Below are 27,229 nucleotides of genomic sequence, written 5' to 3' on the forward strand. Positions count from 1 at the left end.
GGAGGCTCTGTGTCCTGGGGAGCTGCCTGGGGGTCAGGTTTGAGTTAAGTAGGGGTTTGGGTTTCAGCCAGCGCCTCACGGGGAAGGAAGGGGGTCAGGCCTCCAAGGCTTAGAGGACTGGGGCGTGTGGGACCTCAGCAGGGCGGCCCTGTCCCTGCAGGGGGGTCCCATCCCACCCCCAACTCCCAGATGCCCAGGACTCCAGCTGGGGTTTGAGCCTCCAGGCAGTGAAGAAGGGGAGGAGGGTGGGGCAGGGCAGCATCTGCAGGGCAAGGCTTGCTGTGCCCTCCTGGGTCCTAGGTTTAGGCAGAAACACACTCCAGAGACAAAGGTGGGGCCTTTTCCTTTATTATTTGGGGCTTCTCTGCATGGAAACATGAGATGTCCCCACAACCCCGCCACGTCCGGGTGCCTCTGGCACCCTCACAACTGATAATCAGTCCCCACAGAGTCCCCTTTAAAATCACCAATATAAAAAAGGAAGGGGGGGGCCAGGAAGCCTGGCCACCTCCCAGGCCAGGCCACCCCTGGTTGGCAGGTGGGGACAGGGCTGGGGGGCAGAGAGGGGCATCGGCTTTTGCACAGGAAGGAACAGGCGTTCCCAGCCCCCAGGGAGGGGCTCTGCACGTCTAGACCGCAGACTGTGCAGAGCTAGTGGTTATCGTGTAAAGTCTGCAGGTGAGGCCGCGGGCGGGGCTGGATGGGTGGCCCCTGGAGGTGGAGGAGGGGTGAGGACACATCAGGATGTCAGAGGCCTGGGGCTGTCAGTCTTCCCGAAGCCCCAGAAGCCCCATCCTAGGCAGGAACAAGCAAAAGCTGCCTTCCTAGTGCGGCGGCCAGAGGGGCTGGGGGAGTCCATCTGAGCCCGCGGCCAGTGGAGGCAGGGAGGGCCACACAGCTCTGCCCAGAGCGAATGAACCACGGCGGTGGGAGATGAGGGGACAGGAGGACGAGGCCACCTCCTGCTCCCAGGAAGGCACTTGCAGCTGGTGTGGCCTGGTGTGGCATGGCGGGAAGGCATGGCTTGGCAGACGAGGGCAGAAGAGCACAGCAAGGGGCCCGAGCCCCACCTCATGCAAACATGGTCAGCTGCAACCACTGCGGGCCAGAGAGGGCGGAGAGAGGGGTCAGCCCGGGGCAGCTCACGTCCTGCCTCTCAGAGCCAAGGCTCGGGAGCCGCCGTCTCCTCGCCCCTCTGAGGGCAGGAAGGAGAGGCAGTCTCCTGCGGGTTGGGGGTGCACTCTCTCACCTCCTCTCCCCGGGAGCCCAGCCCTCCCTCCTGCCCCCCTTCCCAGAACCCAGACATCCCTTGAAGGACTCAGGTGGCCGCAGGCTCTGGCCCAGAGAGGTTAAGAAAACTCCTTTGCCTCTGAGCACCCACCCTCCCCATCCAGCCAGAGGACAAGCCCACCTTAAACAAGTCAAAGGTCACAACTCCATCCAGATCTGTGTCCAGAGTCTTGAAAAATCCTGTGTTCGGAAAACGACGATGGGGCTGAGAACGCAGCGGGACAGCACCTCCTGCCTCCTCCAGCCCCTCCCCTCGGCACCCCAAGCTCTCGCAGCACCCTTACAGCCGGGGGCGGGGGGTGGGGGCAGCTCTTCCTGCTGCCTGAGAGCCCCCCTCCAGAGGGCCCTCCCCAACTCCCTGTCTCAGACACTCAGCCCGCCTGGACCCCCACGCAGAGACCCCGGCCCCTCTGGCACGCGCCGCAGGGCGGGCCTGTGGTTCCCACATGCTCCAGGGGGATGAGACAGGCACGGGGTTGGAGGGGACGCTGACAGGGACACTCACGGAACATGGTCTCCAGCCGCACCAGGCAGCACACGAAGTTGTCGAAGTCCACGGCCAGGTCGGGCTCCGAGTAGCGGGTGATGATGAGCTCAAACAGCTTCTTGTTGAGCTTGAACCCTGGCCCGGGAGAGCCGGTGAGGGCCAGGGCGGTGCACCAGGCCAGAGGGGACGGAGCAGGGGGCTGGGGCCCGGCCGGGTGGGCTCCAAGGCTCAGGGGAATGACAACCTCCCGGGCAGGGCTGGGAGCTGGGAGGCGCTGGACGAGCAAGCGCCGGACCAGTGGAAGACCTTCAACTGCCCCAGGGAGTCGGGAGCTGGCCATCAGGGCCCACGAGTCCAGTTTCCTTTGTCCTGAATGCCCTGGCCTCGTGCTGCCTGGCCTGTGAGCCCTGTACCACCCTCACTGGAGGCTCCGCTCCTCCCTGGCTGTGTGTCTTCAGGCCAGTCACTCCCCCTCTCTGAGCTGTCCTTCTCTCTGTGCTCGATGGGCTAATCCCAGACTCTATCCTCATCAGGCGGCAGTGAGGGCAAAAGGAAACGCTGAGGAGCGCTTGGCTTAGTAACTATGAGAAAGGGCTGTTACCGCGTTGCCGCCACTCCCCAAGGACAGAGGCCAGTGATGGGGCCACTGCCCCCGGCGGTTGTCAGGGAAACGGCCTGGGGCCTCCTGCATGGGGCGCCATGGCCTCAGGCCTCACCTGCAGACTCGATGGCCATCCGCATCTCGTAGGCGCTCATGCTGCCTGACTTGTCCAAGTCGAACTTCCGGAAGATGGACTGGGGGCAGCAGGGGGTGGGGGGGACAGAGGGTAGGGGGCCGGTGAGCATCCAGCGCTTCCCATCCACCCAAGGTGGACGGATGCTCCATGAGGGTGGAGGGCAGAGGCCCGCAGGGGGTCAGCCACTGGGATGTGGGGGGGGCTCGGAGAGGTGGGCCCAGGGCAAAGGCCTGATCCCACCCAGTCGGCCTGCGAGCCCGAGCCGGGCTGTGTGCTGAGGCCAAGGCCACAGAGGAGGCGAGGGCGCCGCCAGGTGGGACCACCTACCAGGTAATTCCGGATGCGGTTCCACAGGATGTTGAACTCCACCAGGCCCAGCTTCCCGTTGCCATCACGCTGCGGGGCCGTTAAGGGAACTCCGCAGCTTAAACCAGGCACGGTGGGGAGAGCAGGCACCCGCGAGAGGCCGGCCACAGAGAGCAAGACCAGACAGGGGAGGGGAGATGCCGCCAGAGCCCGCGTCCGGCCAGCTGTGGCCAGTGGCCAGGCCAGAATCAGGGTGGGGCTGGGACGGGCGCAAACAGAGCACCAGCCTTGGGGGTCACCTGCTCCACCTCTCACTTGACACAGGCCTGGGCCTCCGTTTCCCCGACCCAAGCAATGGGAAGATGCCGGGAAGGAACAGGTCCATTTATGGTTGTCCCTTTCTCTATGCTGCCCCTGATGCGTCACCCCGCACGCTTCCCAAGCCAACCACGCAACCCAGAGCCCCACGCAGGAGGCAGAGCGAAGGGAGGATACGTCCATGAGGTTGACCATGCTGCGGCAGGACTCCAGGCTGAAGCCCTTGGTCCGCAGGTCTTTGTCTGCAAGCAAAACCAGTTCCGACACCTCAACCCAGCCAGCTCCCCAGGCCTGCCGTGCTGGGCGCCAGGGCAGGGCAGGCGTCAGGGAGGCACCATTCCTGTCCCCTGGTGTGTAAAATCTAGCAGAGGATGCATGTAGGATTTTTTTTTTCTTCCTCTTTTTCAGCCACACCCATGGCATATGCAAGTTCCCAGCCCAGGGACTGAACCCGAGCCACAACTGCAACCTATGCCACAGCTGTGGCAATGCTCGATTTAGTCCACTACCCTGGACTGGGGATTGAACCTGCACCTCCTCAGAGACAACAATGGATCATTAACCCATTGTGCCATAGCAGCACATCCAGATTGTTTTTATCATCACAAAAACACCTAGGAGTTCCCACTGTGGCGCAATGGCATCAGTGGCGTCTTGGGAGTGCTGGGATGTAGGTTCGATACCCGGCCGAGCATGGAGGGTTAAGGATCCGGCACTGCTGCAGGTGCAGCTTAGGTGGCAACTGCGGCTTGGATCTGATCCCTGGCCCAGAAACTCCAAATGCTGCGGGGTGGCCAGAAAGAAAAAAAAAAGAAAGATTTGAAAGTGTTTTAGCTAATCACAGCAGGGCTCCGCACTCAGGCAGAGAGAACGGAGTCTAGCAAGACAGCATGAGGAGGAGTTCCTGTCGTGGCGCAGCGGTTAATGAATCAGACTAGCATCCATGAGGACGCAGGTTCAAGCCCTGGCCTCACTCAGTGGGTTAAGGATCTGGTGTCGCCACCAGTGGTGGTGTAGGGTCACAGACGCGGCTCGGATCCAGCGTTGCTGTGGCTCTGGCGTAGGCCGGCGGCTATGGCTCCGATTCCACCCCTAGCCTGGGAACCTCCATATGCCGCGGACGCAGTCCTAAAAAGCAGAAAGACGGCCTGAGGAGTTTGGGAGGGAGGAGGGTGAGCCGGGCTCTGAAAGGCAGTGGAGGGTGCCCCACCCGCGAGGACCAAGGGGCGGGGGTCAGCTCAGTGCAGGAGCAGGCGCCCAGATCCCGGGCCTCGGAGGAAGCGGGGGCGGCCGGCGGGCAGGCCGGGATGGGGCGCAGCCCTGGCGGCGCTCACGTTTGCTGATGATCCTGTTGAGGATGGTGCGCAGCTCCCTGACGCTGATCTCCATGTCCTGGGGGGAGAGGGAGGATGGCGCCCGCCCTGGGGCAGGGCTGCCCCGCCGTGCCCCGGGCCCCGGGCCCCCACGCCCCGCCTACCTCCCCTGCCAGCTGTCTGAAGAGCGCTTTGAAGTTCTCATCAATCTCCTCTTCCGAGAGCACTTGCTGGACGGAGAGGCGGGAGAGCAGGTCAGGGGCGCCCCAGCCCGGCCCGGCACGGGCTGCAGCTGGAGGCAGGGCTGGGAGGCCTTCACCTCCCTGAGCCTCACTCTGCTCATCTGTAAAGTGGGAACCCAGCCCCTCTCTTCCCTCTCCATGCGGCCTGCATGTGGAGGGTGAGGTTCAGCCCAGTGATAAAGGGCAAGGCTTTGGATTCCTGCTGTGTGACCTTGGGCAAGTTCCCTAACCTCTCTGAACCTGCGTTTCCCACTGGGTGGGGAGATGGGGGACGACACCCTGACGGGGTTGTTATGAAAGAACCAGGTGACCCAGGTAAAGGGCTCCGCACAGACCTGGCAGAGAGCCAGAGCCCAGGGACCCTGGGCCGTTATTATCACAAAGTCCTTTGCAAACTGTTAAGTGCTGGGCCAATGCGAGATTTGTATTATTCCTCTGGCTCCTGCCAGGAGGGACTGTGCCCCGCCAGCCAGAGATCAGGGGACAGGACACTCGGGTTCCCAGGGTGAGGGAGAGGAGGAGGGTGGCTGCTGGGGGCAGGGCACGTACCTCGTCGGGGAGAATGGCCTGGACCTGGTCGTCCAGCTCTCTGCAGAGGGTGGGGAGACAGAGGGGCTGGTCAGCTGGGGAGCAGGAGGGGCGTGGGGAGGCGGGGGAGTGGGTGGGTTGGGGCCTCTACTCACTGGGTCCCGGCTTTCTTCTCTGAGAAGAAACGCAGCACAAAGTCGCCCTCCTTGTTGGGCTCGAAGGTGGAAGGCACCACCACGTACTCGCCGGGCGGCAGGCGGAAGCGGGTACTGACCTCCCGCAGGTTGATGAACTGCTCGGACCGGGCCCGAGAGGCGTTGGCCAGGAAGAAGTCCCGCTTCAGGTGCACCGGCTGGCCCACCAGCTGGCCGGAGGGGAGGAGGGAATGGGGGCTGCAGCTGCCTGCTCAGCAGCCCACCCTGAGGAGCTGCCCCCAGACCCAGACCCAGACCCCAGGTTCCAAGTTCTGACCAAGGGGCTGCAGAGCTGGCTCACAGCTCAGCCCCCCCACGAGCCGCCTGACCCTGACAAGTCACCCTGCTTCAGTTTCCTCATCTGTAAAATGGGGGTAACAGCCCTGCCTACTGCACACAGTGGAGGTGAATGGACCCCATGAAATAACGCATTATTCAGAGCTGGAGCCTCCCTGTGCCAGGCACTGCAGGGGGGCACCTCATTTAGTGCTCATGACAGCCCATTTTATAGACACTGAGGCTGAGTGCCTAAGCAACTTGCTCAAGGGTCCAGAAGATTCAGCCCATCCACCGCCACGCTCCTCAGCCAGCACTTACTCAGCAGAAACACTGAGACAGGAAGAGCCTTGCGGGTATGTGGTGTTCTGAGTACCAGGGTTCAAATCCAGCTCCCTTACCTACTACCTGCTCTGACCCCCAGGAGGACAATCTTTGCTCTGCCCACTGAAGAGTGGGCAGGGGCATGGGGGTACTTTGTGAGCCATAAAACGAAGTGACTTCTCAGCGCTTTATGTGTGGGCTTGCCGCAGTCCTGCCCGCTCTGAGCACCATCGGGCCAGGTGCGTTCAAAGGTGTGTAAATCCAGGTGAGTCAGATGGCACACCTACCTCCGGAGGGACCTGTCAGGAGAGACGAGGAAAGTTAGATGTTTGCTTTGCCCAGGGCAGGGGGCAGGGCGTGTGCTGGGCAGGGCCTCTGAATTCTCAGGATGAGAGTCATGGGATAAGGGGACCAGGTGATGGGGTCCTGGTCGTGGGGCCAGGGTTGACCCAGACCTGTTTTCATGCTAGAGAAAAGTCCCAGGACCCCAGAAGAGAGGCCCACGAAGGGTCCTCTTTGTCCCTGGAATGTCCCGTACCTCAGCTCTCAATCAGAGCTGGACTTCGGAGAGGCCCCCGGGCAGCCACCTGCCACGTCCTCCAGCCCAGGGACATCTGCTGCCAGGGCCTCAGGGCCTGGGCCAAGGCCGTGGCCATCCTTTATCCCCAGGGAGGTCAAGAAGTTTCTGCCTGGGACATAGCCCGTGAAGGAGGGCCCTCCATGGCCAGCCTCTGCTTACATACTTCCAAGACAGGGAGCTCACCACTCCTCCAGGGCAGACCACTTGCCCACTTCTTCCTAAAGCTCAGCCAAAGTCTGTCTGCCAGAAGCTGCCTCCCAGGTGTCAGCTAAGCCAGAGCCCACTGACCAAGGGTACCCTTTTGGCCTCTAAGGATGGGAGGAATCCCAGAATCTTCCCTTCTTCCAGCCAAGCATCTTCCTTCCCCTCCAGCCGCCTCACCGGATGCATTTTAGGACCCTGGCTGCCCCAATCTTGGCAGAGGGCCTCAGCAGGTGCCTCCCCAAGCCCTGGGACAGGGCTGCCCACCTCAGGAGCTCAGGATGGGCAGGTGCTGCCATGTTCTCTGGCGCCCCCTGGCGGAGCTCGCTTGTGGTGGGCGAGGAGGCGGGCTTTCTCGGCAGTGTTGGCTGGATCCATCCAGCCGCTCACCTCATAGACGGCAAAGCCGATGGTCTCCATGTCCCGGCCGAATCGGCGCTCCCGGCGGCGGTGTTTCTGCATGAGGGCGAGCACGAAGCTGCAGCCTGACTCACGGCCCCCGTAGTCGTCCTCTGGGTCATCCGTCTCCTCCAGCCGGATCTTGAACTGGGGGTTCACCCAGAAGGTGGCTGCAGAAGGTGGGGAAGCAGGGATCAGAGGAGTGGCCAGGCAGCCCCCGACCAAATCTTCCCCCCCATGTGTCTACTCATTCATTCATTCATTCATTCATTCAACAACTATTACTAAGAGTCCACTGTGTGCCAAGTGACAGATAAGGAGTGGGGACACACATGGTCCCTGCCCTCATGAGCTCACATGCCACAAGGGGAGGCAGAATCTGAGCAAGTCAGGTGAATCAACAATCACAACGAGGAGTGTCCGTTGTGGCGCAGCGGAAACATATCTGACTAGCATCCATGAGGATGCAGGTTCGATCCCTGGCCTCGCTCAGTGGGTTAAGGATCCAATATTGCCGTGAGCTGTGGTGTAGGTCGCAGATGTGGCTCCAATCCTGTGTGGCTGTGGCTCTGGCGTAGGCCGGCAGCTGTAGCTCCAATTCGACCCCTAGCTTGGGAACCTCCATATGCCACAGGTGCGGCCCTAAAAAGACGGAAAAAAAAAAACCAATTACAAAGAAAGCAAGCTGGAGTGGGGCAGGAAAAGCATTTTTGAGGAGATGACATTTGAGCTGAGACCTGAAGGGGAAATCCCTGGGAAGCAGGAGCAGGAGAGAAGACCCACACATGGGGCTCCAGTGAGCACGGGCGACCAGGGAAGTGGCACGAAGTGTGGGTTGAATCAAAGAGCAAAAGGAGCCCCTATCAGGACTGCACGGGGGAGGGATGTGACTGGATTAAGGTTATATTTATTTATTTATTTTCTGTCTTTTTTTTTTTTTTTTTTTTTAGGGCCACACCCTCGGCATATGGCAATTCCCAGGCTGGGATGGAATTGGAGCTGTGGCACAGTAATGGATTGAACCCATGTGCCCTCACGGATGCTAGTCAGGTTCATTAACCCATGAGCCACAACAGGAACTCCTGGATTGAAGTTTTAGAAGGGGGCTGCTGTGTGGACAATGGCTGAGGAGGGGGGGAAGGAGCACAGGGTCTGAGAGGAGGCCTGAGAGGGACTTGCAGATCTGGCAGTTTAGTGATTCAGCTGCGGAACAACCCTCTTGACTAAAACAAACAATTGCTAGACAGAATATGCAAAACTTTTTAAAATTTTTTTCCTTTTTAGGGCCGCTCCCACGGCATATAGAGGTCCCCAGGCTAGGGGGTCAAATCGGAGCTGCAGCTGTTGGCCTACACCAGAGCCACAGCAACGCAGGATCCAAACTTTATCTGCGGCCTAGGTGCAGCTTTTGGCAATGCCAGATCCTTAACCCACTGAGCAAGGCCAGGGATGGAACCTGCATCCTCAGGGATGCTATGTCAGGTCCTTACCCTGGAGACCCACCACAGGCACTCCAAGGATGGGCAATGGATGCTTAGATACGACACCAAAAGCATGAGCAACAAAAGAGAAAACAGAAAACTGGCCACCATCGAAATTAAAAACTTCTGTGCTTCAAAGGACACTATCAAGAAAACAAAAAGACGGAGTTCCCGTCGTGGCTCAGTGGTTAACGAATCCGACTAGGAACCATGAGGTTGCAGGTTCGATCCCTGGCCTTGCTCAGTGGGCTAAGGATCCGGCGTTGCCGTGAGCTGTGGTGTAGGTCGCAGACGTGGCTCGGATCCCGTGTAGCTGTGGCTGTGATGTAGGCCAGTGGCTACGGCTCCGATTCGACCCCTAGCCTGGGAACTTCCATATGCTGTGGGAGCGGCCCTAGAAAAGGCAAAAAGACAAAAAAGAAAACAAAAAGACAACCCACAAAATAGGAGAAAACATATGCAAATCATCTTTCTCATAAGACTCGTATCCAAAATATATAAAGAAATATGTAAAGAACATACCAAAAGACAACTGTATCTAAAAACGGGCAAACTATTTGAATAGACACTCCAAGAATATATACAAATGGCCAATCAATACCTAAAAATACACTCAACATCATTAGTCATTAGGGAAGTGCAAATCAAAACTTCAGTGAGATACCAGTTACAAACCCAATAGGATGGCAATAAAAAAAAACCAAACTGGACAATAACAGGTGTTAACATGAATACGAAGAAACTGGAACTCTCTAACATGGCTAGGGGGACGGTAAAACAGGGCTGGGACTTGGGAAAACAGTTTGCAGTTCCTCAAAAAGTTAAACACAGAGTTACCAGACAACCTAAAAATTTCACTCCTCCTCATAGATCCAAGAGAACATATGCTTATGCAAACACATGGACATAGACGTTCAGAGTAGCTTTAGTCATGACAGCCCCAAACTGGAAGCAATCTATCAGCTGATGAATGAATAAGCAAAATGTGGTAAATGCATTATCATGGACTGAAAACAGATGCTAAGGATAAAAAGCCAAGCACGAAAGGCCGCACACTGTATGATTCCATTTATATGAAATGTCCAGAATAGGCAAATCTACAGCGACAAAATTAGACTAGTGGTTGCCAGGGGCTGGGGACCGAGGCGGGCAGGGAGTAATGGATAAAGGGTTTCTCTTGGGGGCAGTGAAAATGTTCAGGAGTTAGGTAACAGTGATGATCGCCCAACACTGAGGACACACTAAAAATCAATGAATTGGGAGTTCCCGTCGTGGCGCAGTGGTTAACGAATCTGACTAGGAACCGTGAGGTGGCGGGTTCGGTCCCTGCCCTTGCTCAGTGGGTTAACGATCCGGCGTTGCCGTGAGCTGTGGTGTAGGTTGCAGACGCGGCTCGGATCCCGCGTTGCTGTGGCTCTGGCGTAGGCCGGTGGCTACAGCTCCGATTCGACCCCTAGCCTAGGAACCTCCATATGCCGCGGGAGCGGCCCAAAGAAATAGCAAAAAGACAAAAAAAAAAAAAAAAAAAAAAAAAATCAATGAATTGAACACGATAAAAACGTGAATTCTTTTTTTGAACATGTCCACAGCATGCGGAAGATCCAGAGCCAGGGATCAAACCCAAGTCACAGCAGCAATTCAAGCCACTGCAGTGACAGTGCTGGGTCACAACCCACTACACCACCTAGGAACTCCAAAAGTGTGAGTTTTTTAGTGGGTGAATTATATTAGTTTTTGTTTGTTTGTTTGTTTTTGCTTTTTAGGGACCACCTGCGGCATATGGAGCTTCCCAGGCTAGTGGTCGAATTAGAGCTACAGCTGCTAGCCTATACCACAGCCACAGCAACGTGGGATCTGAGACATGTCTGTGACCTACACCACAGCTCATAGCAATGCCAGATCCTGACCTACTGAGTGAGGCCAAGGATCGAACCCGCATTCTCATGGATACTAGTCGGATTTGTTTCTGCTGTGGCATGACAGGAACTCCTATGTCACAGTTCTTAAAAACATTACATATCAAAACTGTGTAGGCGTTCCCATCGTGGCGCAGTGGTTAACGAATCCGACTAGGAACCACGAGGTTGCGGTTCGATCCCTGCGCTTGCTCAGTGGGTTAACGATCCTGCATTGCCGTGAGCTGTGGTGTAGGTCGCAGATGCGGCTTGGATCCCGCGTTGCTGTGGCTCTGGCGTAGGCCGGTGGCTATAGCTCCGATTAGACCCCTAGCCTGGGAACCTCCATATGCCGTGGGAGTGGCCCAAGAAATGGCAAAAAGACAAAAAAAAAAAAAAAAAGAAAAGAAAATTGCAGGCCAATATCGCTGATGAACATAGATGCAAAAATCCTCAACAAAATACTAACAAACCAAATCCAGCAATACCTTACAAGGATCGTACACCATGATCAAGTGGGATTTATCCCAGGGATGCAACGATTCTTCAACATCCACATTTCAATCAGTGTGATACACATGAACAAACTGAAGAATAAAAACCACACGATCCTCTCAATAGATGCAGAAAAAGCTTTTGACAAAATCCAACACCCATTTCTGATTAAAAGACCCTCCAGAAAGTGGGCATAGAGGGAACTTAACATAATAAAGGTCATATATAAAACTCACCAATAACATAATTTTCAATGGTGGAAATCTGAAAGAATTCCTGCTAAGATTAGGAATAAGACAAGGATGTCTGCTCTTACCACTACTATTCAATGGGGTTTTGGAAGTCCTAGCCACAGCAGTCAGAGAAGAAAAAGAAATAAAAGGAATCCAAATTAGAAAGGAAGAAGTAAAACCATCACTGTTTGCAGATGACATGATACTATACTGAGAAAAATCCCAAAGTCGCTACCAGAAAACTGTTAAGAGCTCATCAATGAATTTGGCAACGTTGCAGGATACACAATTAATATACAGAAATTGACTGCATTTCTATATATTAATAATGAAAGATCAGAAAGAGAAGTTAGGAAAACAATTCCATTTATCATCACATCAAAAAGAATAAAGTACCTCAGAAAAAACCTACCTAAAGAGACAAAAGAGAGTGCTCCCGTCATGGCACACTGGAAACCAATCTGACTAGGAACCATGAGATTGCGGGTTGGATCCCTGGCCTCACTCAGTGGGTTAAGGATCCGGCATTGCTGTGAGCTGTGGTGTAGGTCACAGATGCAGCTCAGATCCAGCATTGCTGTGGCTGTGGTATAGGCCAGCATCTGTAGCTCTAATTCGACCCCTAGCCTGGGAACCTCCATATGCCATGGGTGTGGCCCTAAAAAAAAAGGAAAAGAAAAAGAGATGAAAGACTGTACACTGAAAACTTAAGATGCTGATGAAAGAAATCAAAGATGACACAAACAGATAGAAATATATACCATGCTCTTGGATTTGGAAGAATCAATAGTCAAAACGACTATACTACCCAAGGCAATCTACAGACTCAGTGCAATGCCATCAAATCACCAAGAACATTTTTCACAGAACTCGAACAAAGTATTTTTAAGTTTCTTTGGAAGCACAAAAGACCCAGAATAGCCAAAGCCATCCTGAGAAAGAAAAATGAAGCTGGAGGAATCAGGCTTCCTGACCTCAGACTGTACTTGAAAGCTACAGGCATTAGAACAGTATGGTACTGGCACAAAACCAGAAATATAGATCCGTGGAACAGCATAGAAAGCCCAGAATTGGAGTTCCCGTCGTGGCGCAGTGGTTAACGAATCCGACTAGGAACCATGAGGTTGCAGGTTCGGTCCCTGCCCTTGCTCAGCGGGTTAACGATCCGGCGTTGCCGTGAGCTGTGGTGTAGGTTGCAGACGCGGCTCGGATCCCGTGTTGCTGTGGCTCTGGCGTAGGCTGGCAGCTACAGCTCCGATTAGACCCCTAGCCTGGGAACCTCCATATGCCGCGGGAGCGGCCCAAGAAATAGCAACAACAACAACAACAAAAAAGACAAAAGACCAAAAAAAAAAAAAAAAAAAGAAAGCCCAGAATTAAACCCACACATCTACAGTCAACTAATCTACGACAAGTTGAGAAAAGACAGTTGCTTCAATAAGTGGTGCTGGAAAATTGCACAGCTACATGTCAAAAAATGAAATTAGAACACTCCCTAACACCATACACAAAAATAAAATCGAAATGGATTAAAGACCTAAATGTAAGACTGGATATTATAAAACTCTTAGAGGAAAACATAGGCCGAACACTCTCTGACATAAACCATGGCAATATCTTCTCAGATCCACCTCTTAGAGTAGTAACAATAAAAACAAAAATAAACAAAAGGGGTCTAATTAAACTTAAAAGTTTTTGCACAGGAAAGGAAACCCTAAACAAAACGAAAAGACAATCCACAGAATGGGAGAAAATATTTGCAAGGGAAGCGACTGACAAGGGATTAGTCTCCAAAATATATAAATACCTCCTGCAGCTCAATACCAAAAAAAAAAAACAAAAAAAACCAACCAACCCCATTAAAAAAGCACGCAGAAGATCTAAACAGACAATTCTCCAAAGAAGACATGCAGATGGCCAAAAACACATGAAAAGATGTTCAATGTCACTAATTACAAGAGAAATGCAAATAAAAACTAGTATGAAATACCACCTTACACCAGCCAGAATGGCCATCATCAAAAAATCTACAACAGTAAATGCTGGAGAGGGTGTGGAGAAAAAGGAACCCTTTTACACTGTTGGTGGGAATGTAAACTGGTGCCACCACTATGGAAAACAATATGGAGACTCTTCAAAACACTAAAAATAGAATTATCATATGATCCAGCAATCCCACTCCTGGGCATCTATCCAGAGGCAAAGATACACACACCGCAATGTTCACTGCAGCACTATATGCAATAGCCAGGACACAGAAGCGACTTAAATGTCCATCAGCAGAGGAGTGGATAAAGAAGATGCAGTACATACACACGATGGAATATTACTCAGCCACAAAAAAGGACTGAAATAATGGCATTTGCAGCAACATGAATGGACCTAGAAATTATCATGCTAAGTGAAGTTAGTCAGACAGGGAGACACAAACACCACATACTATCATTTATACGTGGAATCTTAAAAAAGGACACAAGGAACTTCTTTGCAGAACAGAAACTGACTCACAGACTTTGAAAAACTTATGGTTACCCAGGGAGACAGGTTGGGAGGGGCTGGGGCTTGGGATGGAAATGTTGTAAAATTAAGTTGTGATGATGGTTGCACAACTATAAAATATAAAATCCACTGAATTTAAAGAAAAAAGAAAAAAAAATAAAGAGAGTAGAGTTTCTGTGACCAAGTTATGTTAACCAGAGATAGATAAAAACATTTACCAGCACCCAAAGTCTAGGAGACTGCAGAATATCAAAGACAGAAAGAACCATGACAACCTCATAGGTGAGAAGAATCATGGCCTCAGATGGTTTCAGTGACTTGTCCAGGGTTGCAAAGGCCTGGGCTTGTTGAATATGCTAATAAAGATTGGAAGAGATTTCACTTAAAAAAAAAAAAAAGCGCTCTATACTATTGCAGAGCCCCCAGGGCCATCCGCTCCTGCCCCTGCTCCTGCCTCACCATGGTTCGCTCTCTCCCAGGAACAAAGTCGGTCAGGAAGCCCAGCCACAGCCACGGCCTCTAAAGACACTGCAAAGACTCCCCGTGTAGCCAGAGGTTGCGATTCACCGGATTAGAATCACCCTCGCCAGCCGCAACGTGAAGTCTTGGGAGCAGGTGCGTGCTGATCTGATCAGAGGCACAAAGGAAAAGAATCTCAGAATAAAAGGACGGGCTCCGATGCCTGCCAAGACTCTGAGAATAACGACAAGGAGAACACCTTGTGGTGAAGGGTCCAAGACTTGGGGTCGTTTTCAGACGAGGATCCACAGGCGACGCATGGACCTGCCCAGTCCTTCTGAGGCTGTTGAGCAGATCCCGTCCGTCAGAACTGAACCAGGAGTCGAGGCTGAAGTCACCATCGCAGATGCTTAAGTCCCACTTTTCAATAAACTGATACTCAGTTGTTTAAAAAAACACACACAATGAGATAGCATTTCACACCTGTCAGAACGGCTCTATCAGAAAGACAATGGACGTGCTGGCGAGAATGTAGCGAAAAGGCAAGGCTTGTGCACTGTTGGTGGGCATGTGAACTGGTGCAGCCACTGTGGAAAACGGTATGGAGATTCCTCAAAAAATTAAAAACAGAACTACCATCACATGCAGCAATTCCACTCCTGCGTATTTTTCCAAAGAAAATGAAAACAGTACTTTGAAAAAACAGTTTCAGCCCTATGTTCACAACAGCATTATTTACGATAGCCAAGACACGGAAGCAACCCAAGTGCCCATCATTAAATGAACGGGTAAAGAAGATGTGAGATAACACACACACACACGAACACACACACACACACACACACACACACACACAAGGAAACATTACTCAGCCATAAAAGTCGGGTGAAATCTTGCCATTTGTGACTACTTGGATGGACCTAGAGACTATTATTATGCGAAGTGAAGTAAGTCAGAGAAAGGCAAATACTATACGACTTCATCTATATGAAACCTAAAAAACAGAACAAATGAACAAATGTAACTAAACAGAAACAGAGTCAGAGATACAGAGAACTAGCAGGTGGTGGCCAGAAGGGACGAGGACGAGAGGAGGGGAGAAATAGGTCAGAGAAATGAAGAGGTACAAACTTTTAGTTTCAAAGTGAGTGAATCACAGCTCTGAAGTGTACAATGTGGGAATACAGTCAGCATTTGGTAGGATCTTTGATATCATCTATCTTTGACAGATGAAAACAAGACTTATCAGGGTGACCATTTTGAAATGTATAGAAATATCAAGTCACTATTCTGTACCAGGAAACCGACACAGTGTTGTCGGGCAATTATACTTCAAAGACAAACCAACAAGCAAAAAAAACCTTATAGAAAAAGATCAGATGTGTGGTTATCAGAGATGAAGAGTATGGGGAGAGGAAATTAGATGAAAGTGGTCAAAAAATACAAACTGCCAGGGAGTTCCCCTGTGGCACAGTGGAAATGAATCCACTAGGATCCATGAAGATGCAGGTTTGATCCCTGGCCTTGCTCTGTGGGTTGGGAATCCGGCATTGCTGTGAGCTGTAGGTCTCAGACACGGCTCGGATCCCGCGTTGCTGTGGCTGTGGGGTAGGCAGGTAGCTGCAGCTCCGATTTGACCCCTAGCCTGGGAACCTCCATACGCCACAGGTGTGGCCCTAAATAGACAAAAGACAAAAGAATTAACATTAAAATTAAAAAAAAAAAGATAAATTCAAAGAAAGCAGAGGAAACAGATAATAAATAGGAAAGCAAAGATTAACAATATAGAAAAAAATACCATACAAAAGATGAGTAAAGTAAAAAAAATCATTCCTTTTTAAAGACTAATAATCTAAAAGCAAGAACTTATTTGTGGAAGAGAAACAGACTCACAGATTTTGATAACAAACTTATGCTTACCAACGAGGACAGGTGCCGGGAAGGGATGGACTGGGGGGTTGGGACTGGCATATGCACAGAGTGGCATACAGAATGACTGGCCAACAGAGACCTACTGTAAGCACAGGAAACCCTACCCAATACTCTGTGGTAATCTATATGGGAGAAGAATCTGAGAATGAATGGATACGCGTACAGGTATAACAGAAGCACTCTGTTGTAGAGCAGAAATCACAGCACTGTAACTCAACTATACTGCAATAAAACTTAAAAAACCAAAGAAAAGTATAAATGTAAAATAAAGACTAATATTGACAAACCCCCTCACGGATTAATAAAGACAAAAGAGACAGTGCAAATAAGCGACGCTGTGAATAAAAGAAATATTATCATGACAAATGAGATACAGTATGTTGAGGATAAGTTCATGCTAATGATTGTGAAAACAGATGCAAAGAATAAACTCTTAGAAAATAAAACATCAAACTGGTCTCAAGAGGAAACAGAAGATCTGAATAATCCTATCACCACTAAAGATGCTCAGTATCAGAAGTTAATCTTCACACAAATAAAAGAGTAGGCCTGACAGCTTTATAGGCCAGTTCCACCAAACACTCAAGAAAAATCATCCCTTGGCATATAGCAGCTCCCGGGAGTTCCTGTCACGGCGCAGTGGAAATGAATTTGACTAGGAACCATGAGGTTGCAGGTTAAGGATCCGGCATTGCCAAGGGCTGTGGTATAGGTTGCAGACTCGGTTCGGATCTGGCGTTGCTGCGGCTGTGGTGTAGGCCAGCAGCTACAGCTCCGATTAGATCCCTAGCCTGGGAACCTCCATGTGCCGCAGGTGCAGCCCTAAAAAAAGAAAAGAAAAGAAAAAAAAAAAAAAAAAAAAAGCAGCCATCTGTCAAAAAGAAAAGAAAAATCATTCCTACCTTCTGCAAATTCTTCTAGAAAACAGAAAAAGAGAGAACATGTCCCAAAATTCGGTTTACCAGCCAAATATAGCACGGATACCAAAACCAGACATGACTGAGAAAGGAAAATTACAGGCAAACTCACCCATGAACATGCATATAAAACTCCTGTATAAAACAAAGTTAAGTCCCATGACTGCTGTTTTCATCTCAAGAACAGAAGATAGCAAAACGATAGATGTATCTTACTGTTTTAACAGATAAAAGAAAAAAGCTGGAGTTCCCGTCGTGGCACAGTGGTTAACGAATCCGACTAGGAACCATGAGGTTGCGGGTTCGGTCCCTGCCCTTGCTCAGTGGGTGAAGGATCCGGCGTTGCCGTGAGCTGTGGTGTAGGTTGCAGACGCGGCTCGGATCCTGCGTTGCTGTGCCTCTGGCGTAGGCCGGTGGCTACAGCTCCGATTCAACCCCTAGCCTGGGAACCTCCATATGCCGCGGGAGCGGCCCAAGAAATAGCAACAACAGCAACAACAACATCAACAACAACAACAGACAAAAAGACAAAAGACAAAAAAAAAAAAAAAAAAGAAAAAAGCTAATTGTAATAAGTACAATTGAAGGCATTTAATACTGTTAAATTTCATTCACCTGATAAAAGGTGCATACAACAAACAAAAACAAAAACCTAGAGCAGAAAAGTTCTTAGTGATGAGACGTAGTTAACATTTAGTAGTAAAAACTTCTTCAAGAGCAGGGTAGGACCAGGGCATAGCCAGTACTTGTCGGCACTCCACAGGCCTGGCCAGCACATTAAACAAAACGAGAACAAAAGTTGTAAGAATTGGAAAAGAAACAAATTCATCATTATTTGCAGATGCTGTATGGTCAGTGAGAAAACCAAAAAGAATTTATAGATAGGAGTTCCCGTCGTGGTGCAGTGGTTAACGAATCCAACTAGGAACCGCGATGGTGTGGGTTCGATCCCTCGCTGCACTCAGTGGGTTAAGGATCCGGTGTTGCCCTGAGCTGTGGTGTAGGTCACAGACGCGGCTCGGATCTGGCGTGGCTGTGGCTGTGGCCGGCAGCTATAGCTCCAATTAGACCCCTAGTGTGGGAACCTCCATATGCTGTGGGTGTGGCCCTAGAAAGACAAAAGCCAAAAAAAAAAAAAAAAAAGAATTTATAGATAAATGAGTAAAATTAACTACAGTTTAACAAATTTGCTGGATACAGAATAAACTTAAAAGGTCAACTGCATGCTACAGTATCAGCAACTACTCCGGAGATGTCATTTTATTTTTTAATTTATTGTTTTTTCTTTTTTGGCTGCACCTGCAGCATATGGAAACTCCCTGGCCAGGGATCGAATCCCAGCTGCAACCATAACCCATGCCAAAATATAGAAAGAAATCTATCATATTCTCGGATAAGAAGACTCAAAACGGAGAAGACGTCCATTCTCCCCGAAGTGGTCTAAAGATTCGATGAAGTTCCAAATTAAAATCTCAAAAAGGCTTTTTGCAGGACTTGGTAAACTGATCGTAAAATGTGCATGGAGAAACAAAGAATGAGAATAGCTAAGAGGCCCTGGAAGAAGAACTATATTCTGTCCAATGGCAGAACTTATACACCTACAGCGACTACATCGATGCACAACTGGTAGAGGGACAGACGAAGGGGAAAGATCGGCAGGTCCAGAGACAGACCTGCCCAGATGGCAGAACTAGTCCCTGGAGCCAGCACTGCAGGGAAAAGACACAGACTTTCAATAAATGGTACGAGGAACAGTGGTCATCTGAGCAGAAGCTGCAATTAGATCCCTAGGCGGGAGGAGAACACTTTAAAACAGGGCTGTGAGTCAGGCTGGGGACTGCTGGAGCAGAGCAGAGGTGAATTTGGCAAAGCTGAAGCCAGCAAAGCAGCAGCTGCAGTGGCGTGGTGGGGCTGGAAGCCGGACTGGAGTGGGTTAAACCCTGAGGTGGAAGCGAGCAAGGGAAAGGCGGTGGGGCAACCCCGAGAGATTTCGCTTTGAAGGGGAGCAAAGAAATGGATGGGGAAGCAGGGTCTAGAGAGGGGTGATTTGTTTTTTCGGTTGGTTGGTTGGTTGTTTTTTGTTGTTGTTTTTGCTTTTTAGGGCCACACCCGTGGCATATGGAGGATCCCAGGCTAGGGGTCAAATCGGAGCTACAGCTGCTGGCCACGGCCACAGCCACAGCCACGCAGGATCCGAGCCACGTCTGCAACCTACACCACAGCTCACGGCAACACCGGATCCTTAACCCCCAAGCAAGGGCAGGGATCGAACCCGCAACCTCATGATTCCTAGTCGGATTCGTTTCCACTGAGCCATGATGGGAACACTGAGGCTTGCTCTGCTTTAAGACAAGCAATTCTCCATCATGACATGGAGTGAGAGGTGACAGCTGAAGGAGCAAAGGGCTTTCAGACTGAGGGAGAATGGGCTCTGGAGCAGAGGTGGGGGTCCCCACGAGCAGGGACCATTCTGCCACAGTCGCAGGCGGGAAGGCAGTAAAGAAGGGCACAGGTCCTGTGGAGGTGGGCACAGGAGGGGGTGTCCTGTGAAATGAGAAGAGAGTGACAGCGGATAGAGGCTTGAGGAGAAGGTGGGACATTACTACCTAGTGGCAGAGTTGCTGGGACCATGCAAAGTGCACTTGGGAGGTTTGGGGGCTGTGACATTACAGGGAAAACGCTGCCCCAGTTGTGTGATGTCTCTCCAGGCACAGTCAGTGGTGCTGGAGCCGGTGGAGAGGGTTTAACTATGCTTGTGTCAGGTTAAGAGGAGACAGGAAACGCGGGCGTTTGAAGGGATGAGGCTAAATGGTGACTCTGGCCTGGTAAGGAGGCAGACTCTAAGTTGGTAAGAAGAGAGTACGGTGGGAGAGGAAGGCTCCCCATGGATCTGGAAGCCCAGGGAAAGGCGACAGAAGGCTCGGGGAGGAAGACAGTGGGCCGGGAGGAAGGTGTGGGAGTGAGGAGTGACAGGACGTCAACAGAGTCACCGCCCCTCGTCAGCACCCTGGGCTCGGGCCCTGGGAGACTCTTTAGAATTTACAAGAACAGGGAGTTCCCGCTGTGACACAGTGGAAGCGAATCCGACTAGTATCCATGAGGATGCGGGTTCAATCTCTGGCCTCGCTCAGTCGGGGATTCAGTGTTGCTGTGAGCTATGATGTAGCTCAGAGACATGGCTTGGATCCCATGCAGCTGTGGCTGTGGCCTAAGCCGGCAGCTGCAGCTCTGATTCAACCCCTAGCCTGTGAACTTCCATACGCTACGAGTGCGGCCCGACAAAGCAAAAGCAAAAAAAAAAAAAAAAAAAAAATAGAATTTACAAGGACGTTCAGACATTCAACGTTTCCGCCTCAAAGCAGATTCTTGAGTGCAGTGCAATTACCCTACGATCGAGGAACGTGAGGCTCAGAGGGAACTCGTGCCTTCTCAGGAAACAGCAGCGCCCAGACACCATCACATACATGCCACCCCCGAGCGCCCTCCAGACCAGGTCACCTGGGTAGTTGCGGCAGCCCCCCGCGGTGCTCCCCCGCCGCCAGGTGCCCTCGTAGAGGGTGGTGTTCCAGTTGCGGACCCTCTGGCTCTTGAGCGCGTCGGGCGTCAGGTTGCAGATCTCCAGGCGGGTGAACTCACGCAAGAAGTCTCGGAAGGACATCCTGGGGGGTCGAGGTGACAGGTGAGCCATGGTGTCCCGCCAGGGCACTGAGAACACCGTGCGGCGGGGTTTGTGGGGAGTGGAGCTGGGCCGCTGGTCCCAAGAGGGGCCAGACAGAGGCGGCTGCTCACCAGAACTCCCCATCCTCCATCCGGACCCGGAGCTGATCCCGCTGGTAGGGGTCCACACCGTTCCACTCCGAGGAGCTGCAGGGAAAAGAGCACTGCCAGAGGCTGGCGGCCACTGACCTGCCTGGCCTCTGTCCCTGGGGCCCGTCCTCCCTTAGCCCAAGTTGGGAGGCCTTTGCAAGGCCAAGTCCAGAGATCCCAGCCCCAGGGGTGTCTTCTGAGGGCCAGATCAGATGCCCCAAGGATGCTCACAGGCTGGGCATGGAGGTCCGCATAGCCTGAGCTTCGCCAGGGCAGTGCCCAAACCCAGTCCCACGCAGATGGGCCCCTGTGCTCATCCTGAGCCCACCCTGGGCTGGCAGAGTCCTGAGCAGATATGCCAGCAGCACGGAACAGCCTCTCAAGCCTCCCGGGCCAGTGTCCGTGGTCCCTCACCCATCACTCCAGGCTCCCGTCCACTCCACCTCGCCCCAGGGGTTCCGCATCCGGATCAGGTTCACCATCTGGCCCTGGTAGTTCACCTGTTCCCCAGAGGCCCCATCAGCACCTGCTTCCGGCACACACTTCACACCCCTTCCCACCACCTCACCCTCTCCGAGCCGGCTCAGCACCCAGCACCCAGCACCCAGCACGGGAAGCACAGCTGAGAAGCCCTGTCTGGGAATAAACTGCTGAGAGAGGCAGCTGTGCGTACAAACTACAGGAAGTCAGGGCGGGACAAGATTAACATCTCTGGATGAGAGTCACCAAGAGATAGGAAAGGTGCTGCAGGGAGGTCAAGGGATGAGCCAGCCCCACCCCCAGCCCTGATCACAGGTCAGAGAGGGAGGAGGCAGGAACCACCTGCAGGGAAGGCCGCCCTGTGGGGGGTACCTGCTTGGCCCCAGTCACGGAGTAGGCGTGGCCCTTCACTAGCTTCTTGAAGGTGACAGCCTCCATGTCCAGAACGCTGGAGATCTGCAGGACACACGCTCTGTCATCTGTGTCCCCACCCCCAGTCAGGAGATGAGCCCCGAACAGGCAGGGTCTAGGATTCCCCTTGCACACACGACAGCTGTTGGGAGCGGTAGGCAGGAACCCCAACCCCATTTAGTTATCACCCCCACATACAACCAATGCTACTACTGGAGAGGGGCCTGGGCATCCTACAGATACTGCTCTTGGCCAGAGGTGGCCAGGTCCCGTGTGAACACGCATGCACACACATACAGCCGAGCAGAGCTCCGTGCCGCTCAAGGAGGAGGTCCTTGCGTGGAGGGACACAGTCAGGCGGAGAAGAGGTGCAAGAACAAGCAGGAATCAGGTAGGACTGGGGAAGGGGGGGAGCTCAGAAGGGAGGATGCCGTGAGGGTGGGGTGGAGCCTGAGATCAAGGGTGAGGGAGGCCTGAGGAGGAGCTGAGAAGAGCGACTGAGGGAGTGAAGGAAGTGAGTCCGGGAAGAGGCCAGCAGCAGCCAGGGGAGCTGGGAGGGCAGAGCTGAGGTCTGAGGCTGTGACGACTTGAGGTCTGATGTCATGGCTTCCGACGACCAGAACGAGGAGCTGAGGTTGGGAAAACCAGCTAAGGTCTGAGGTCCTGGGGATGGGGGTGAGGGGATGGGACTGGGAGAGGATCCGGGACTGGTGCCAGCTGAAGGACGGAGTCTGGAGCCAAGCCTGGGCGGGGGTGAGGTGGGGCTCAGAAGGGAGAGGGCAGCACCCCCAGAGGAGACGCGGGTCCCAGGACGGGGCGCACTCACGTCAATGGAGCAGCCCAGCAGGGAGCCTCGCTCCAGCGCCTTGAGGATGATGCTGTAGAGGTCGCTGGGTGCCTTCCGCAGCTCGTACCACTCGGTGACCCCGCCCGTGAAGTCCTCAAAGCCCTCGGAGGTGCTGCCCCCGGACAGGGCCTCGTAGCTGCCATTCACCCTGTGGGCAGCCCCGGTCAGCGCTCTGAACCAAGGGGGACCCCAAACTCCGGAGTGGCCTGGGGCTGTCCCTGGACCCCTACTCACTTGGCATAAGCCTTCTCGAGCAGGGCGCTCCAGAACTCGTTGCCTTGGGCAGAGTGCACGAACACCAGCTTCCCGTCTTTGGTGGGCAGCAGGTCATCCACCACCACGTCCACCCACTCCCCAAACTGCCACAGCTGTGGGGAGAGGGGGACACAGGGAGGACCTGCTTTGAGATCCCCAAAGCTTCAGCTCTGCCACTTACTGGATTCCTGCTTCTAAGTCATGTATCCTAGATACAGGATCTCTGCACGTTACCCTCTTGAAGCCTGAGTCTCCTTATCCATAAAAGGGAACAGCAATGGCTTCCTCATGGGAAAAAGATTATGAAAGTAAAGCTTTTAGGGCAGCGGTGCTGATATTTTTGAAACAGACTAAGGTGCCTCTTCAGGTACGGAGAGGTTGGAAAGCCCTTGGGCCTTGGTTCTCCTGGAACCGAACCCCTACCTTTCCCCACCCATTCTAGGCCGAGGGGTTGGGGGTGGGGGGGTGTACCCATGCAAATAAGGTGGGGGCAGGGACACGTGTATACAGAGTGGCATCCAGATCAGTCACCCGTAAGGTTGACAGGATTCCTGAAATCACGTGTTTGCTTCAAGGATGCCTTGAGGGGCAAGCTTCCCAGGAAGGGAGGAGGCGCCAGAGGCCAAAAGTGACTAAGAGCTAAGGCGTTGAGAGGGTGGGGGAGAAGGGTGCAGAACAATGGGGCAGGGGTAGGCGAGGGGGACCCCTCAGGACCAGCAGTGGGAGGAGTGAACGGGCCAATCAGAGGTCTGGGAGGAGCGGATTGGAGGAATGAGAGGAGAGGGTGGAGAAAGGGTGGTGAGGCCACGCCCCTGCGTACCCGCGCTGGCAGATGCTGCACTTGGCTAAAGCAGATCACACCGCACCGCGGGTCGCCCAAGCCAAGCCATCAGCGCCAAGGCCGGTAGGATAAAGTAGGGCTCCCTGACTAGAGGGTAAGGAGAGGACACCCGGGCCCCTCTGGGGGTGCGGCTCTCCCCAAACCGGCCTATTGAGAATTCATTAGTGTGCTGTGAAAAATAGGCTGTTATCAACAACGTCAGGAAAAGCTGGTTTAAAGAGGCTTATTCCTGAGTCTCTTCTCAGCAGGGCTCTCCTAGAGGCTGGAGTCTGCCAAAGTGCAGGAGGATGGGGGCGGGGGAGACTGAGGCTAAGGTTCTGGAAAACTGAGGTCGGTTTTCCCCAGCAGAATACTTTCTATTTCTCAGATAGGGAAACTGAGGCCCTGAGATGGAAAAGGATTTGTCCCACAGGCTATAACACAGAGATCTTTCTACTCTTCCAGGCACTTTTTCCCTCTGATAGGCACAACCACCCAGGAAAAATGCCAACTGAAATGAAATACCCGCCCAATCGTTTCACACATGGCAGCTCCGAGATGGAATCAAGAGGTCAAATACTTTCGAGAAGGAGGACCAGCACTGCAAGGTGTGGCCTGGAGCCACCCTAACTTCAGACGGCGATGGGTCCCTGGTCCCCACCTCCTCCAGCGCCTGTACCCCTCTCTCCCTCAGTCCTTTGCCCAAGGCGCCTGTGGGGCTCCTCACCTGGAAATGGAAGATGCCAGCATAGCCATTCTGGAAGCTTTGGCCGTGTGGAACTACTCGGTGCAGGAGGGTGTCGTTGAGGGTAAGGGAGGCGATGGCAGCCAGGAGCCAGCAGTCCCCTGGGATGGGAAAGACCCACGTCAGGCCTGCCCCACCAGTCTCCACCCAGGGATGCACATGAGCGCCATGCTGGGGAGAACCTGGGGTTCCCTGGGCAGGGTGCCCCTGAACTTACAGGAAAGACCCAGGAATCTAGACAAACCAGCCCCAGCACCGATAGCCAGAGCCTGCCTGGGCTTGCAGGAGGGAGGGACTGAGACAGAGCAGGAAGGAGCGGGTATGGGGAGCTACTATGGAGAAAACACGCAGAACCCCCTAGGGCCTACCCAGTGCTCCCTGGCAGATGTCTGTTCGGGTGGCTCCATCCACGATGAACTGGGGGTTTGAGAACAGCTCCTGCAAGAGACCCAGAGTCCTGTCTCTGGGCCGGCCCCTCCTAGAAACCGGAACCCCCCTCCCTACCAGGGACCTCAAGTCCTATTCCCACTCCTCACCCAGGGCAAGAGTAAACCGAGTCCCACTTAGGGTGGTCCCTCTCACCGTGGGACGCTTCCACTTGACGCCATAGGTTTTGGAGGAGTTGGGGCCCAGTTCCTTGAAGCCCAGGCTCTGCGGCACTGGAGGGAAAGCCTCATCACGGAAGAGGCTCCCACTCTGCAGGCAGTGAGCCCGGAGCTGCTCGTAATCCTGGCCCAGGTACTTGATGGCATTTTCATGGCGGCCCAGGCCCAGCTCCTTGGCCCGCAGCTTCTGCACTTGTGCAGACACCCCAGTGCAGTACACCGGAGTGATGACCTCCTCGGCCATCCTGTGGGACAGAGGGGCCTGCTCAGAACCCACGCCTCCCCAGACGAGAACTGGGGCTCCTGTCTGCCGATGCTGTTCTGCAGCCCCTGCCATCCTTCCTCCCCAAACTGCAGTTTCCCCCGCAGCATCAGGCTCTCTGCCACCTCCCTGTGCTCCCAGAACCCAGGAGAGAGGGCTTCCCATCCCCCAGGCATGATGGCTACCATCTCCCCATCCCCACCCAGGGCCACCACCTCTTTTCCCCGACGGTCATTGCCCTGGGCCTGCAGTCCTGTGGTCAGCCCGGCAGGTGGGGAAGGGCGGAGCCCGAGATAACAAATAACACAGGGAACCAGGAAGGTGGGAGACCCCAGGGAAGGCCTCTTTGTCTGCCAGCCTGTAACCACCCCCTTCTCAAACCAGTCAAGCTCCTATGCACTGGAGGGGCTGGAGGGCTGAGAACTCCTGGCAGGCAGGGTCCCCCGCCCCCCGGTTCCTGAGACAGGTTGCAGGATGGGGCGCCTGGCCCTTAGTCCTTTCCCCTCTGGCCCTCCCTCGGCCCAGCCCCTGGAGACAGTGAGGAACGCAGGCTGGGGCGGGCGCTGGAGCCGTGCGGCTTCCCGAGCCCCCGCCCCGGTCCCAGGCACTCAGAGGGCCCGGGGGTGGAGGCAGCCCCTCAGCCTGGGCGCAGTGGCCGGGGCCGGCGCGGCCACCCAGCTCCTTACCTGGGGGAGGAGTATTTGGGGGGGTGTCGCTGCGGTCCCTGCAGCCGGCTTCCCGGGCGGCAGCTCAGGACAGGGCCCAACCAGGAAGAGCGCTCCTCCCCGCCCTCCTCCCGCCGCGGCCCCTCCGCCCTCCTCCCTCCCTCCCTCCCTCCCTCCTTCCTCCTCCTTCTCTTCCTCCTCCTCCTCTCCGGGCTCCAACCCAGCTTCCTCTCAGCTCGCCCTTATCTCTGGGGCACCTTCTCTATCTCTCTCACTCAGGGGCTCCCCGCCTCTCCCTCTGCAGGCGCGGGGCCAACTCCGCGTAGAGGACAAATTAGTAAAAGGCAGCGTTGTCCCCGGGGAGGGGCCAGCGCCTGTCGGGCTGAGTCGCGCAGGGGCGCGGACGTCAGGGCACCGCGGGGGCGGCGGGGCGGGGGGAGGACGGGGCAGGGGGTATTTTTAACCGGGGGCCGCGGCTCGAGTTGCAGGGCGGGGCGGCCCCACCCCACGCGGCGCCCCCGAAGGGCACGCCCGGGCGTCCCGGCCCGCGGCGCCGCCCCCGCAGCCCGGGGTCCGTCCTCCCGGCGCCCCTCCTCGGTGGCGCGGCCGCCGCCCCGCCGCCCCGCCCGCCTCTGACGCGGGGCCGAGATTACCTCGGGCTGCGGCAGCTGCGGGGCGGAGGGGCCGGGCTGGCGGCGAGCGGACCCCTGCCGGACGCTCCGCAAACGGCAGCCCCACCCCGGCCGGCCTTCGCCGCAGCCCGGCTCCGGGGCAGGGCCCGCTCCCCGCCCCCGCGCCCTGGGGCGCAGGCTCGGGGCGCCGCCGCCTTGCCTTAGCGGTTCCCGGCGACCGGGCGGGGCGTGGGGAACCGGTCCCCCAGGCTCCGGCTGGCCGAGTGACCTTGGGTGAGTCTCTGCCCCTCTTGGCCTTAAGTCTCCCGGTTCGCGCAGCGAATGGGATGAAATGAGCAAGTGTGGGAGCCCATCTTTCTCGCGCGCTCTGAGGCCTCTTGAACCCTGAAACTGCAAGAGGCCGGCATCTCTGTCTTCTTCCCCAGACCCTTCCTCGCCCGCCTACCTGGGAGCGCCCATGTGTCGCCTTACCCAGGAGGGGACGGCAGAGGTTGTGAGCGGGACGGCAGGCCCACCCAGGACCCGAAGAGACCCTCCCTCCCCAGATGCATCAAGTTGGGGAGCCCAGAAGTGAGAGGGAGGTAGACTGCGGTG

At 54.3% G+C, this 27,229-nt stretch overlaps 1 protein-coding gene and 1 pseudogene across 4 annotated transcripts; one reads left to right on the forward strand and one right to left on the reverse strand.

Moving 5' to 3' along the window:
• CAPN1 (calpain 1) lies at positions 332 to 27,229 on the reverse strand. Of its 4 annotated transcripts, none has more exons than NM_001348784.1 (22): positions 26,025 to 26,161; positions 25,054 to 25,321; positions 24,840 to 24,909; positions 24,454 to 24,572; positions 22,886 to 23,019; positions 22,631 to 22,799; positions 21,766 to 21,849; positions 21,328 to 21,413; positions 20,896 to 20,970; positions 20,605 to 20,765; positions 7,187 to 7,365; positions 6,303 to 6,314; positions 5,377 to 5,585; positions 5,243 to 5,282; positions 4,616 to 4,681; positions 4,473 to 4,530; positions 3,316 to 3,380; positions 2,842 to 2,910; positions 2,494 to 2,572; positions 1,796 to 1,912; positions 1,412 to 1,470; positions 332 to 1,098 (listed from the first exon to the last, which is right to left on the reverse strand). In NM_001348784.1, the coding sequence occupies exons 2-22, from the start codon at positions 25,318 to 25,320 to the stop codon at positions 1,072 to 1,074; spliced, it is 2,145 nt and encodes a 714-aa protein (NP_001335713.1). In that variant the 5' UTR covers position 25,321; positions 26,025 to 26,161; the 3' UTR covers positions 332 to 1,071. The 4 variants fall into 4 exon arrangements, 2 of the variants coding, with proteins under 2 accessions (NP_001335713.1, XP_005660759.1); XM_005660702.3 differs by lacking the exon at positions 26,025 to 26,161 and adding an exon at positions 26,657 to 27,229 and having other exon boundaries at positions 333 to 1,098; XR_002340872.1 differs by lacking the exon at positions 26,025 to 26,161 and adding an exon at positions 26,657 to 27,229 and having other exon boundaries at positions 333 to 1,098; positions 1,796 to 2,910.
• Positions 7,914 to 15,098, forward strand: LOC102165049 (annotated as a pseudogene).

Source organism: Sus scrofa, chromosome 2 (genome assembly GCF_000003025.6).
Source record: "Sus scrofa isolate TJ Tabasco breed Duroc chromosome 2, Sscrofa11.1, whole genome shotgun sequence".
In the NCBI taxonomy this organism is placed as follows: Eukaryota; Metazoa; Chordata; class Mammalia; order Artiodactyla; family Suidae; genus Sus; species Sus scrofa.